General features: G+C 49.7%; 1 protein-coding gene across 1 annotated transcript in view; it reads right to left on the bottom strand.

Annotated features, from left to right (window-relative positions):
- Window positions 1-10092: 10092 nt before the first annotated feature.
- The window catches only part of LOC148813629 (uncharacterized), a 64712-nt gene continuing 60905 nt past the window's right edge, over window positions 10093-13899 (bottom strand). The window contains exon 72 of the mRNA XM_088908073.1: window positions 10093-12339. Coding sequence (XP_088764199.1) covers window positions 12193-12339 — 147 coding nt within the window. The 3' untranslated portion in view covers window positions 10093-12192. The remainder of the gene's footprint in view (window positions 12340-13899) is intronic.

Below are 13899 nucleotides of genomic sequence, written 5' to 3'. Positions count from 1 at the left end.
GCACACAGGTATGATTATTACAACTGTCCATATTAGAGTTCGTCACACAGGTGTGTCAAAAAGTATTAAAGCTCAATACACCCGAGAGTTCAGTACACAAGTTTGAGTACTACAACACTACAGGCAACAGTTCAGCACTCAGGTTCAAACACTAAAACAATACAGTTCAGCACACAGGTGTGTCAGAGTATTAAAGCTCAGTGTAGGAGAGAGTTCAGTACACAGGTTTGAGAATTCAAGTTCACTACAGGCGAGTTCAGTCCAGCTGTGAGTATTACAGTACACTACAAGGGTTCAGAATACTGGCTTGTCATTGAGTATTACATCTCAGTACAGTTGAGAGTACAGCACACAGGTGTGTCTTGGAGTATTATAGTACAGCGTACAGAGTTCAGTACACAGGTCTGAGTGTTACAACTGTCCATATTAGAGTTCTTCACACAGGTGTGTCAGTGTCATCATTGCAGCTCAATACAGGTGATAATTCAGCACACTGATCTGTCCCTGATTATTAAAGCACAGTACAGTTGAAGAATCAGTACACAGGTGTGTCTGAGTATTAAACTACAGTACAGGTGAGAGCTGAGCACACAGGGTTGAGTACTGAAGCAGAATAAAGGTTTTAGTTCAGCACACAGGTGTGTTGAGTATTAAAGCTCAGCACAGGCATGTGTTCAGCTCACTGTTTGAGTAATCCAACTGTTCACAGGTTCAAGTACTAAAGCACAGTACAGGTGAGCATTGAGCACACAGTGTGTCACCGAGTGCCAGTGTTAAGGTACAGCCTTCATGAGACGTCAGCACACTATTGTCAACACTACACTGTCTACAATACACCTCTATAATAAAACATCAGAACAGTAACTGAAGTACCTGTCTCTGGGATACAAGAGCTGTGTCCCCCTCTGGAATCGAACCCTGAACTCTGCAACCCACCGGTCCTAATCCCAGCTCAGCACTGCGAAGCTGCTGTTTCACAGACCACATGCAGCTGGACTGAGAGAGAGAGACGAGCAGAGAGACGCCACAGAGGAAGAAATACAGACAGCAGAGAGCTTCTCACCTCCCTCCCAACTCCCAGTCCATACCTGTCTTCCCACTGTCAGCCTCTGGACATCCTGGAAAACTGGGGAAAAGAACACAGGAGAGATCATTCAACCCACATCCCAACTAATCCACACCTGTCTTCCCACTGTCAGCCTCCGGTCATCCTGGAAAATTAAGGAAAAGAATACAGGAGACATCATGCAAATGGCATCCATACCTGCCTTCCCACTGCACATCCTGGAAAATTAGGTTACGGAATGCAGGAGAGACCATCCAATCTGTATATCCATACCTGTCATCCTAGAGGCTGTCAGCCTGTGGACATCCTGGAAAACAACACAGGAGAGAGTCCAATAAGCATACTTACCTGTCTTCCCACTGTCAACATCTGGACAGCCAGGAAAATCAGGGAAAAGAATAAATGAGTCTAAATTAGATCCCAACTCCACACCTCTCTTCCCACTGTCAGCCTCTGGACAATCAGGAAAACTAGGGAAACAAGAGACTGGAGAGAGCATCTAACCTCCATCACAACTCTCTGTCCACTCCCATCTTCCCACTGTCAGCTTCTGGACATCCTGGAAAACAACACAGGAGAGATCATTTAACCCACATCCCAACTAATCCACACCTGTCTTCCCACTGTCAGCCTCTGGACATCCTGGAAAACTGGAGGAAAAGATGACAGGAGAGATCATACAATCCACATCCCAACTAATCCATACCTGTCTTCTCACTGTCAGCCTCTGGACAGCCAGGAAAATCAGGGAAACAAGAGACTGGAGAGAACATCTAACCTCCATCACAACTCCCATCTTCCCACTGTCAGCTTCTGGACATCTTGGAAAATTCAGAAAAAGTAAACAGGAGAGATCATACAACCCACATCCCAACTAATCCACACCTGTCTTCCCACTGTCAGCCTCAGTCATTCTGCTGTCTTCATTTCCAGAGAGCTTTCCTCCTGCATCTGGCCTCCTCATCCAGACCACTGGGATGCTGTTCATGCCTTTGAGAGAGAAACATGAAACTGCAATCAAACTGAGCAACAACCATTACAACCGAGAGCAACTCCCAACATCACTCGACACAGGAGCAGTGTGGGTCCCTTCACAGCTAAAAACAGCAGAGACACGTCTGAACTCTCTTCCACTCCTGATGGTGACAAGAAAAATACTCCATCTACTACTGGTCCTACTCACATTAGCAGTACTGCTTCATTAGCATCCCTCCTGAAAATACAGCTTTTCTTTGAGCTCCTGCAGGAGAGAGAAAAATACTGCTTTTATTACTAACGCTGCTACTGAAAACACCATTACTGCTTCGATTACTAATGCTGCTTCTCAAATTAAAACATCACAGCTCCTGAGACTAGTATATCACTGTTAATAAAACATGGAAAACTCATGATACGAATACTACAAGTACGTCAAATACTAAATCACTGCTGATCAATTCACATCACTAACCTGTGACACAGGAGTGACCAGACTAACCTGACCTTGTGCTCGAGCTGGACTTGGGTTCGAGAGTGTAGTGTCAACAGCACACTGACCAGCTCCTTGTGAGGGAGAGACAGCAGGAGGTCAGGACACAGCCCTGAGGGTCACCCCCTTGCACCCCGACAGGAGGAGTCCTCTTGGGGCTCCAGCTCTCCACCTGGACCAGGGTCACCAGCAGCTCTTCGTCACCATCGTCATCCTCACAGGCTCCAGCAGGCAGGAGGAGGAGGAACATCCTGGCCGTCTCCCAGAGACGACTCCTGCTCCACCTCCTCAGAGAGCACGGATCCAGATCGGTCCGGTCTGCTCCTAGTGGGATCGTGGAAGACCAGCGTCGCCTGCGAGGGAGCCTCACCTGGTCTGACCTCACCTGCCCTTCAGGACCAGTCAAGCAGACCCCCTTGTCCTCTACCTGCAGGTGTGGGGGCGCCCTCTCCAGCGGGGGACAGTGTTACCCCACTCCCAGTCCCTGCCTGCGGGGCCGAGCTCCTCCTGCAGGAGCTGCGTCTGGTGGGAATAAACAGGCCTGAAGGCAGCCTGTGCTCCACCGAGTCCCGACTGCTCCGGCCCAGAGCTGCTGTGCTGGAGAAACACAGGCGTGTTGTCCACAGGCTCTCTTCCTCACCCCTGGGTGTCCAGGCACTGGGCTCTATTCACCATGAGAATAATGGAAAAACTGTGTCTAGTTCAGTGACCAACAGTGAAACTTAACCAGTACAGTGAGTAAATACCATACGTGTTCATGAAAAACACCAGCGTTTCAGTGACTGGACAGAACAGAGGACGTACAAGATAGCTCATGAGGACAAACTGTCCGGCTTCGTGACTAGAAATGAAAAACACCCACCAGTCCAGGGAACACAGAACATTCAGGAACAACACCGTCCGGCTCACTAATTAGACAATCAACAACCACAGTGAATATCTACCAGAATATTTCAGGAAAACCCCTGCCTGCTGCAGTGACTAGAAATTAACATTAACACAGCACAGTGCATATTACTGGTGAAGAACACTGTATACCTGTGTGGCCACACAGCACAGTAACAGCCGGGACAGTGGACAGTGAGTGTCCAGCGCAGGCTGTCTCTGGACAGGGAAATGAAGCGACTGTGAGGATAGGTGCAGGATGTCAGCTTTAATTGGGGTATTTGTGTCTGTATTGGGTGAACCTGATGGGAACCACAGCCCTTCTTGCACACACTCTCTCTCTGTCACAGGTCCAGACGTGCTTGGGTCTCTAACAGACATTAAAACGAAACCGTCGTGCAGAACCTGGGTGCGAACCCCTCGCAGTGGCCGACAGCCTGAATCCGGGACCCCTAGACAGCCCCGACGCAGGGCACCTCCCTGGGGCTGCTCCGCTGGGCCTGGACACAGCGTTCCCAGCTCCTCGCGCCCGCGACTGACCTGGCCACTCAAGACCCCCCGCTGGCCGCCCTGAGGAGCTCCACAGGCGCGTCGGCAGTATGCGTGGGGTCACCGAGTCACCGAGCCCCAGAATTGCGTGCGGTCACTCCATCAAGAAGGACCAGAGAGCCAGCTCCTCTGGAGCCCCCCTCCACCCTGCTCCCCGTCAGGAGCGGCTCCTTTCTCTCCACACTGTCCCCTGCTGCAGCTCGTCCAGCAGGCTTTGTCCCAGACCTCGGCGGGCTGCAGCCTGGCCTGTCTGTTCCAGAGGCTCGCCTGCGGCTCGCAGCAGTGGGGACCCCCTGAGCTCAGGCTGCTGTCCTCTGCTCTTCATGGTGGGCTCCCACGTCCCGGAGAGCGCTCCTGACCTGCTCAACAGTCGAAAAGGGGCTTTTCTTCACGGCTGAAAGTCTTCTGGGGTCTTCCTCCCCTGTGGTCCCCCAGCGTGTCCTTGCTGCTTCACGTACCACACAGTGGGTTTTGACACCAACGTGTCGGCCACGTCTCTGGTGGATTCACTCCGATTTCTCAGTCCACGACGCCCCCTCTCTGACACCCACACTTCTCTGGTGCTCAGGTGGAGAGGAGCAGATGGCCCGTCCAGATCCAGCTCCAGACCTTCAACGACACACAGCTGAGCAGCCAGGTGTCCCAGTACTGCTCTCCTCTGGAAGAGAGGAGAGACTGTGGATGAACAGGGCTGGTTCCTCTAACAGTCACCCCATATATACACACACACACCCCCTAGAAAACAGGGTTTCTCGCACCTGAGGAAGGCTCCACAGCCGAAACGCTGCGGTCTCCGTCTTCTCTTTTCAGCAGGAAGAAACCTGTTACTTGTTCCACTACAGTCAATATATCACAATTACTCGTGAAAAACACCGAAGGGTCCTGTGGCCACAGCCAAATCAATCACCAGTTCAGTGAATAAGAAAACATGCTGTATGGTTTGGTGACTAAACAGCGATATTCAGAGCCAGTACCGTGAATATAGAACAACTGTTCAGGAAAAACAGTATGGTTTAGATCTAAATTACTAAGCAGCAGAGTGAAGATATAACACGAGTATTCATGGAAACACCGTCTGGTTCAGTGACTACAGTCCAATTAACACCCAGCACGGGAATATCGAACATAATTAATAAGGAAAAACTCTGTCCGGTTTAGTGACTAGTCTGTATAATTAACACCCAGCACGGTGAACAATTACTCAGGAATAAAACCGTCTATAACATAATATAACAATTATTAAAGACCAATACTGTCTGGTTTAGCTACAAGAAATTAAAATTAACTACCAGTATGGCGAATATATCACATACATATTCAGGAATAACACCGTCTGGTTTACTGATTAGACAGTAATATTAACACCCAGTACCGTGAATATAGAACATAATTAATACGGAAAAGCTCTGTCCGGTTTAGTGACTAGTCTGTATAATTAACACCCAGTACCGGGAATATAGAACATAATTAATAAGGAAAAACTCTGTCCGGTTTAGTGACTAGTCGGTATAATTAACACCCAGCACGGTGAACAATTACTCAGGAATAAAACCGTCTGGTTCTGTGGCTACACAGTACATTGCACTACCAATCCGGTGAATACAGAACAATTATTCAGGAGAAACCGTCTGGTTCAGTGACTAGACAGTATAATTAAGAACCAGCTCGGTGAATATACTTTATAAGAAAATTGGTAAGGAAATTCTGTATGGTTTAGTGACTAAACAGTAATATTAACAACCAGGACAGTGAATATAAAACATAATTAATAAGGAAAAACTCTGTCCGGTTTAGTGACTAGAAATGAAAATTAACAACCAGTACAGGGAATATAGCACGTAAATAATCAGGAATAATATTAATGAAAACCTCCATCTGATTTAGTGACTAGTCAGTATAATTAACAACCAGCACAGTGAATATAGAACATAATTAATAAGGAAAAACTCTGTCCGGTTCAGTGACTAGTCTGTATAATTAACACCAGTACGGTGTGGTGAATATATAACAATAATTAAAGACAAATACTGTCTGGTTTAGCTACAAAAACTTAACCACCAGTCCAGAAAATATCCAGGAATAACACCGTCTGTCCGGTTCAGTGACTAGTCTGTATAATTAACAACCAGTACCGTGAGTATAGAACATAATAAGAAGCTCTGTCCGGTTTAGTGACTAGACAGTACAATTATTAAAGACAAATACTGTCTGGATTAGCTACAAGAAATTAAAATTAACTACCAGTATGGCGAATATATCACATACATATTCAGGAATAACACCGTCTGGTTTACTGATTAGACAGTAATATTAAGAGCCAGTACCGTGAATACAGAACAATTAATACGGAAAAGCTCTGTCCGGTTTAGTGACTAGTCAGTATAATTAACAACCAGCACAGTGAATATAGAACATAATTAATAAGAAAAACCTCTGTCCGCTTAAGTAACTAGAAATTAAAATTAACAACCAGTACCGTGAATAATAACACTTATTTAGGAAAAACTCCGTCGGGTTTAGTGACTAATGAGAATAATTAACAACCAGGACGGTGAATATATACGACAATAACTCAGGAAGATCACAGCCTGGTTTAATGGCTACAAAACACAATTAACAGCAGAGTGAAGATATAACACGAATATTCATGGAAACACCGTCTGGTTCTGTGACTACAGTCCAATTAACACCCAGCACGGGAATATCGAACATAATTAATAAGGAAAAACTGTCCGGTTTAGTGACTAGTCGGTATAATTAACACCCAGTACCGTGAATACAGAACATTATTAATACGGAAAAGCTCTGTCCGGTTCAGTGGCTAGTCTGTATAATTAACACCAGTACGGTGCGGTGAATATATAACAATAATTAAAGACAAATACTGTCTGGTTTAGCTACAAAAAATTAACCACCAGTCCAGAAAATATCTCACATAAATATCCAGGAATAAACCCGCCTGGCTCAGTGATCAGACAGTATAATTAAGAACCAGTTGGGTGAATATACCGTATAAGAAAATGGGTTTTCAACTTCTGTACGGATTAGTGACTGAACAGTAATATTGAGAACCAGCACCGTGAACACAGACCATAACTGACACGGAGAAGCTCTGTCCGGTTCGGTGACTAGAAATTAAGATGAAGACCCAGCACCGTGAATACAGAACAAGTGTTCGTGAAAACCGCTGTGTGGCTCAGCGACTCACAGCACAACTCACAACCAGCCGGGGAAGATCTCAGAACAAGGGAAAGCGCCGCTTGTTCTTCTTCACTAACGGCTTCACTGAATAAACAGCCAGGCACACACGGAATAAATCTACCAGTGCAGTAAAAACCGCTCTTACTGACGGGTACAGTGAACATCCGAGGAGAGCAGGACGCCCATACTCGTCTGTTTGACGAAGTAGCGTCGAGCGCCCTTCCGCTCCTCAATTAAACAGGAGAGGCCACTTCCGCTGCTCAATTAAACAACAGAGTTCACTTCCGCCCCTCAATTAAACAGCAGAGTCCACTTCCGCCCCTCAATTAAACAGCAGAGCCCACTTCCGCCCCTCAATTAAACAGCAGAGCCCACTTCCGCCCCTCAATTAAACGGCAGAGTTCACTTCCGCCCCTCAATTAAACGGCAGAGTTCACTTCCGCCCCTCAATTAAACAGCAGAGGCCACTTCTGCCCCTCAATTTAACGGGAGATTATTCATTGTAATATAGATATAATTTATATATGATAAATCTCAATCTGTCTGTAAATCTCTTTTTAATTCCTTTAAAACATATTTGTGCTTCTTTTCCTAAATAACCAAAACAGCAATCAAAAATTGTGAGGCAAATTAATACAATTATGATAAAACCAGATAAAGTCACAGGCAGTCCTGATTGGATCCCAGCTAACACACAGGCAGTCCCGATTGGTTCACAGCTAACACACAGGCAGTCCTGATTGGTTCACAGCTAACACACAGGCAGTCCTGATTGGATCCCAGCTAACACACAGGCAGTCCTGATTGGTTCACAGCTAACACACAGGCAGTCCTGATTGGTTCACAGCTAACACACAGGCAGTCCTGATTGGATCCCAGCTAACACACAGGCAGTCCCGATTGGTTCACAGCTAACACACAGGCAGTCCTGATTGGTTCACAGCTAACACACAGGCAGTCCTGATTGGATCCCAGCTAACACACAGGCAGTCCTGATTGGATCCCAGCTAACACACAGGCAGTCCTGATTGGATCCCAGCTAACACACAGGCAGTCCCGATTGGTTCACAGCTAACACACAGGCAGTCCTGATTGGATCCCAGCTAACACACAGGCAGTCCTGATTGGTTCCTAGTAACACGAAGGCAGTCCTGATTGGTTCACAGCTTGATTCTGGACAGGCTGCGCGCTGCACCGGTGTGCTCAGGCAGACTCCCGTCTCGGCTCTGGTGTCGTCAGTCAGGATGAGAGAGGCTGCAGGCAGGAGTGAGGATTAGTGTGTGTGTGTGTGAGCGCAGGCACAAGTATTTCTGAATCTGCCAGAACCCAGGTTTAGAAAACGTGGTCACAAAAGACTCCAGAGAAACCAACACTGGAAGAGACGTCCATCTGCTTTCTCACGGCTTTATCCTGGACAGGGGTACAGGGAGCTGGGGTCTATCCCAGCACACACTGGGAGAGAGGCAGGGTACGGCCTGGACAGGACCCCAGCCCCTCCCTGGACCCCAGCCCCTCCCTGGACACCAGCCCCTCACTGGACACCAGTCCATCACAGGACCCAACCCCTCCCTGGACACCAGCCCCTCACTGGCCACCTGCCCCTCACTGGACACCAGTCCATCACAGGATCCCAGCCTCTCCCTGGACACCAGAGGAACTGGAGGAAACTCACAGGAACGTGAGGAGAACATGCAGACTCCACACAGACAGCACATCCAGAATTAAACCCAGGGCCCCAGCAATGCTAAACACTGTCATGAAACCAGTTGGCAATACTGTGACTGGACATGTGAGCAAAACTGCTGGAATAAGAATCTGAATAAGAGACCCAGAGAGAGAGGGAGACAGGTGGAGAGATACAGAGAGAGGAGAGAGAGTGAGGGGGGAGACAGGTGGAGAGATACAGAGAGAGGAGAGAGAGAGAGAGAGTGAGGGGGGAGACAGGTGGAGAGATACAGAGAGAGGAGAGAGAGAGAGTGAGGGGGGAGACAGGTGGAGAGATACAGAGAGAGGAGAGAGAGTGAGAGTGAGGGGGGAGACAGGTGGAGAGATACAGAGAGAGGAGAGAGGAGAGAGAGTGAGGGGGGAGACAGGTGGAGAGATACAGAGAGAGGAGAGAGAGTGAGGGGGGAGACAGGTGGAGAGATACAGAGAGAGGAGAGAGGAGAGAGAGTGAGGGGGGAGACAGGTGGAGAGATACAGAGAGAGGAGAGAGGAGAGAGAGTGAGGGGGGAGACAGGTGGAGAGATACAGAGAGAGGAGAGAGAGAGAGGGGGGAGACAGGTGGAGAGATACAGGGAGAGGAGAGAGAGAGAGAGTGAGGGGGGAGACAGGTGGAGAGATACAGAGAGAGGAGAGAGAGAGAGTGAGGGGGGAGACAGGTGGAGAGATACAGAGAGAGGAGAGAGAGAGAGAGAGTGAGGGGGGAGACAGGTGGAGAGATACAGAGAGAGGAGAGAGAGAGAGAGAGTGAGGGGGGAGACAGGTGGAGAGATACAGAGAGAGGAGAGAGAGAGAGAGAGTGAGGGGGGAGAGATACAGAGAGAGGAGAGAGAGAGAGTGAGGGGGGAGACAGGTGGAGAGATACAGAGAGAGGAGAGAGAGAGAGGGGGGAGACAGGTGGAGAGATACAGGGAGAGGAGAGAGAGAGAGAGTGAGGGGGGAGACAGGTGGAGAGATACAGAGAGAGGAGAGAGAGAGAGTGAGGGGGGAGACAGGTGGAGAGATACAGAGAGAGGAGAGAGAGAGTGAGGGGGGAGACAGGTGGAGAGATACAGAGAGAGGAGAGAGAGAGAGAGAGAGTGAGGGGGGAGACAGGTGGAGAGGAGAGGGGAGACAGGTGGAGACAGAGAGACACAACCAGACGGCCTCAGGACACGGACACACCCCTGACCACAGAGAGACACAGACGGACACTGAGGGAGAGTTTTGCATTGGCGTGTGGTTTAATGGGAGACTCTGAACACAAAAAACGAAAAGGACAAGCCGAGGAAGGAATGAAGACGATGAAGCGCAACGCCGACAGGAGAGCAGGAGAGCAGGAGAGCAGAGGGAGAGACAGAGGGAGAGGGGGAGGGGGAGGCAGGGCAGAGCTGGAGGAGCACAGAGCACAGGCACAGCAGCAGGCAGAAGGCAGCAGCCATCTCATTTCAAGATTATATATTACAGAAAACAAACTTTTAAAAAATTACTTACAAACATTATAAAATAATACTTTTTTTTTCTTTTCAGCACCATTGATTTTTCTCGGATCGCGTTGAAGCTGTTCGTCCCTGACCCCCTCCGCCTGGCGCGGATCAGACGGACAGGCTGCGTGAGCACCAGAGGAGGCGATTCGCTTGTTCACAGACCCGGAGAGAACAGGAGATGTTTCTGGTCCAGCCCGACGCACACGGAGTCGACTGCGTGTGGCTCCCCGCCCGGCCCCGCCCCCTCGCCTGTGGCCCCGCCCGGCCCCGCCCCCAGCCCCGCCCGCTGGCTCCTCCCCGTGAGAACACGCCCCCGGCCGCCCCGCCCGGCAGCAGGGGCAGGCGCAGCTCTGCAGCCCCTCGGAGGCCCGCGCTGCCCGTTGGCGCTGGTGGGAAGACAGTTGCACTCACGAACCTCGAGCCTTGGCGAGACCTGGACCCTTCCCCCCTCCCCCCTCCCCTTTCTAGTGATACCTGATTGTATAAATAGACAAATAAATACTCATAAATACCCCCCAGCCCCTGAATCCACCTGGGGGACCACACCGGGACCCGGGGCCACACTGGAGTCACGGGTCTCCTAGGTAAGGGCAAAGAGCTGGGGTCAGAGAGGGGAGACTGCCCTGTACTGCGCTGTAATACACTGTAATATACTGCACCGTACCACACTGCACTGTGATATACTGCACTGTACCACACTGCACTGTAATATACTGTGCTGTACCACACTGCACTATTGTACTGCACTGTACCACACTGCACTATTATACTGCACCGTACCACACTGCACTGTAATATACTGCGCTGTACCACACTGCACTATTGTACTGCACTGTACCACACTGCACTGTAAAATACTGCACTGTACCACACTGCACTGTGCTACACTGCACTATTATACAGCACTATAACACACTGCACTGTATTATACTGCAATATAATGCACTGTATTATACTGCGATATACTGCACCGTACCATACTACACTGTACTGTATTATACTGCGATATACTGCACTGTACCACACTGCACTGTATTATACTGCGATATACTGCACTATACCACACTGCACTGTGATATACTGCACTATTATACTGCACTGTACCACACTGCGATATAATGCACTGTACCACACTGCACTGTGATATACTGCAATATACCACACTATACTGCACTGTATTATACTACACCACGCTGTACTGCGCTGTGCTGTACTCCTGTACTCACTGTCTTGCCCTGACATCCAGCGGGACCAGGCTGTACAGCCCTGGGAGCCTCTGGGAGCCTCTGTCCTGCGCTGAGCCCCCTCCACTGCGCGCCGGGGGCTGGGACCCCTGCCCTATGACCAGAGCTCGGGACGCGGCTCTGCGTACGACCGGCCACAGTCCCTTCGCCAGCGACGATGTCCTGACAGCTAACCCAGGTGAGGGCTTCTGTCCCTGTCCCTGTGTTTACCCGGGCGAGGCCAGGCGAGAGAGGAAGTGACCCGCGGGAAGGGGCGGGGCTGGGGCGTGTGCGGGAGACAGAGGGAGCGAGGTGGGCTAGGCAGGCTTGGCGGGCTGGGGGGGGCAGCCGGGCGCAGACAGGAAGAGCGCGAGAGGGGGAGAGGTTCGGAGACGCCGGGCCGGTCCGGGCCCCTGTTCTTCAGCACCGGAGATGACGAATCCCTTTATTCCACGAGGAGCGTTTAGTGATCCTTCCTTCTGACGTGTTGTCCGTCGTTTTTCCTGCCCTGTGAAGTGTGTGGAGCATGGTCCCTGGGTCTGTCAGAGTGTGTGTGTCCGTGCGTGTCCGTGGGTGTGTCCGTGTGTGTGTGTGTGCTGGTCACTGTGGGGCTCAGCCCAGAAAACAGACAGGTCCCACTTCGAAGCCAAATTCCTGTTTCTCTTCCCCAAAGTCTGTAAACAGCACGTCCAGCAGGGGGAGCTGCTCCACCAGGGGCGTGTTCATCTCCAGCACGGTCTTGTCAAAGCCCTTCCGATTCTGGGGGAGACAGAGGGAGAGGGGTGAATTTCTGACACCTAAAGCCTGTACTGACTCTCTGTCAGCCTGTACTGACTCTGTGTCAGTCTGTACTCTCTGTCAGCCTGTACTGACTCTGTGTCAGTCTGTATTGACTCTCTGTCAGCCTGGACTGACTCTCTGTCAGCCTGTACTGACTCTGTGTCAGTCTGTACTCTCTGTCAGCCTGTACTGACTCTGTGTCAGTCTGTATTGACTCTCTGTCAGTCTGTACTGACTCTGTGTCAGTCTGTATTGACTCTCTGTCAGCCTGTACTGACTCTGTGTCAGTCTGTACTCTCTGTCAGCCTGTACTGACTCTGTGTCAGCCTGTACTGACTCTCTGTCTGCCTGTACTGACTCTGTGTCAGTCTGTATTGACTCTCTGTCAGCCTGTACTGACTCTGTGTCAGTCTGTACTCTCTGTCAGCCTGTACTGACTCTGTGTCAGTCTGTATTGACTCTCTGTCAGCCTGGACTGACTCTCTGTCAGCCTGTACTGACTCTGTGTCAGTCTGTACTCTCTGTCAGCCTGTACTGACTCTGTGTCAGTCTGTATTGACTCTCTGTCAGTCTGTACTGACTCTGTGTCAGTCTGTATTGACTCTCTGTCAGCCTGTACTGACTCTGTGTCAGTCTGTACTCTCTGTCAGCCTGTACTGACTCTGTGTCAGTCTGTATTGACTCTCTGTCTGCCTGTACTGACTCTGTGTCAGTCTGTACTCTCTGTCAGCCTGTACTGACTCTGTGTCAGTCTGTATTGAGTCTCTGTCAGCCTGTACTGACTCTGTGTCAGTCTGTACTGACTCTCTGTCTGCCTGTACTGACTCTGTGTCAGTCTGTATTGACTCTCTGTCAGCCTGTACTGACTCTGTGTCAGTCTGTACTCTCTGTCAGCCTGTACTGACTCTGTGTCAGTCTGTATTGACTCTCTGTCAGCCTGGACTGACTCTCTGTCAGCCTGTACTGACTCTGTGTCAGTCTGTACTCTCTGTCAGCCTGTACTGACTCTGTGTCAGTCTGTATTGACTCTCTGTCAGTCTGTACTGACTCTGTGTCAGTCTGTATTGACTCTCTGTCAGCCTGTACTGACTCTGTGTCAGTCTGTACTCTCTGTCAGCCTGTACTGACTCTGTGTCAGTCTGTATTGACTCTCTGTCTGCCTGTACTGACTCTGTGTCAGTCTGTACTCTCTGTCAGCCTGTACTGACTCTGTGTCAGTCTGTATTGAGTCTCTGTCAGCCTGTACTGACTCTGTGTCAGCCTGTATTGACTATCTGTCAGTCTGTACTGACTCTGTGTCAGTCTGTACTCTCTGTCAGTCTGTATTGACTCTCTGTCAGTCTGTACTGACTCTGTGTCAGCCTGTATTGACTCTCTGTCAGTCTGTACTGACTCTGGGTCAGTTTGTACTGACTCTCTGTCAGCCTGTACTGACTCGCTGTCAGTCTGTATTGACTCTGTGTCAGTCTGTACTAATTCTCTGTCAGTCAGTATTGACTCTCTGTCAGTCTGTATTGACTCTGTGTTAGTCTGTACTGA

This window comes from Atractosteus spatula (genome assembly GCF_055471065.1).
Source record: "Atractosteus spatula isolate fAtrSpa1 chromosome 10 unlocalized genomic scaffold, fAtrSpa1.hap1 SUPER_10_unloc_1, whole genome shotgun sequence".
Lineage (NCBI taxonomy): Eukaryota > Metazoa > Chordata > Actinopteri > Semionotiformes > Lepisosteidae > Atractosteus > Atractosteus spatula.
Note: the sequence above shows the minus strand (reverse complement) of the source record. Positions and strands in the feature narration are given on the sequence as shown.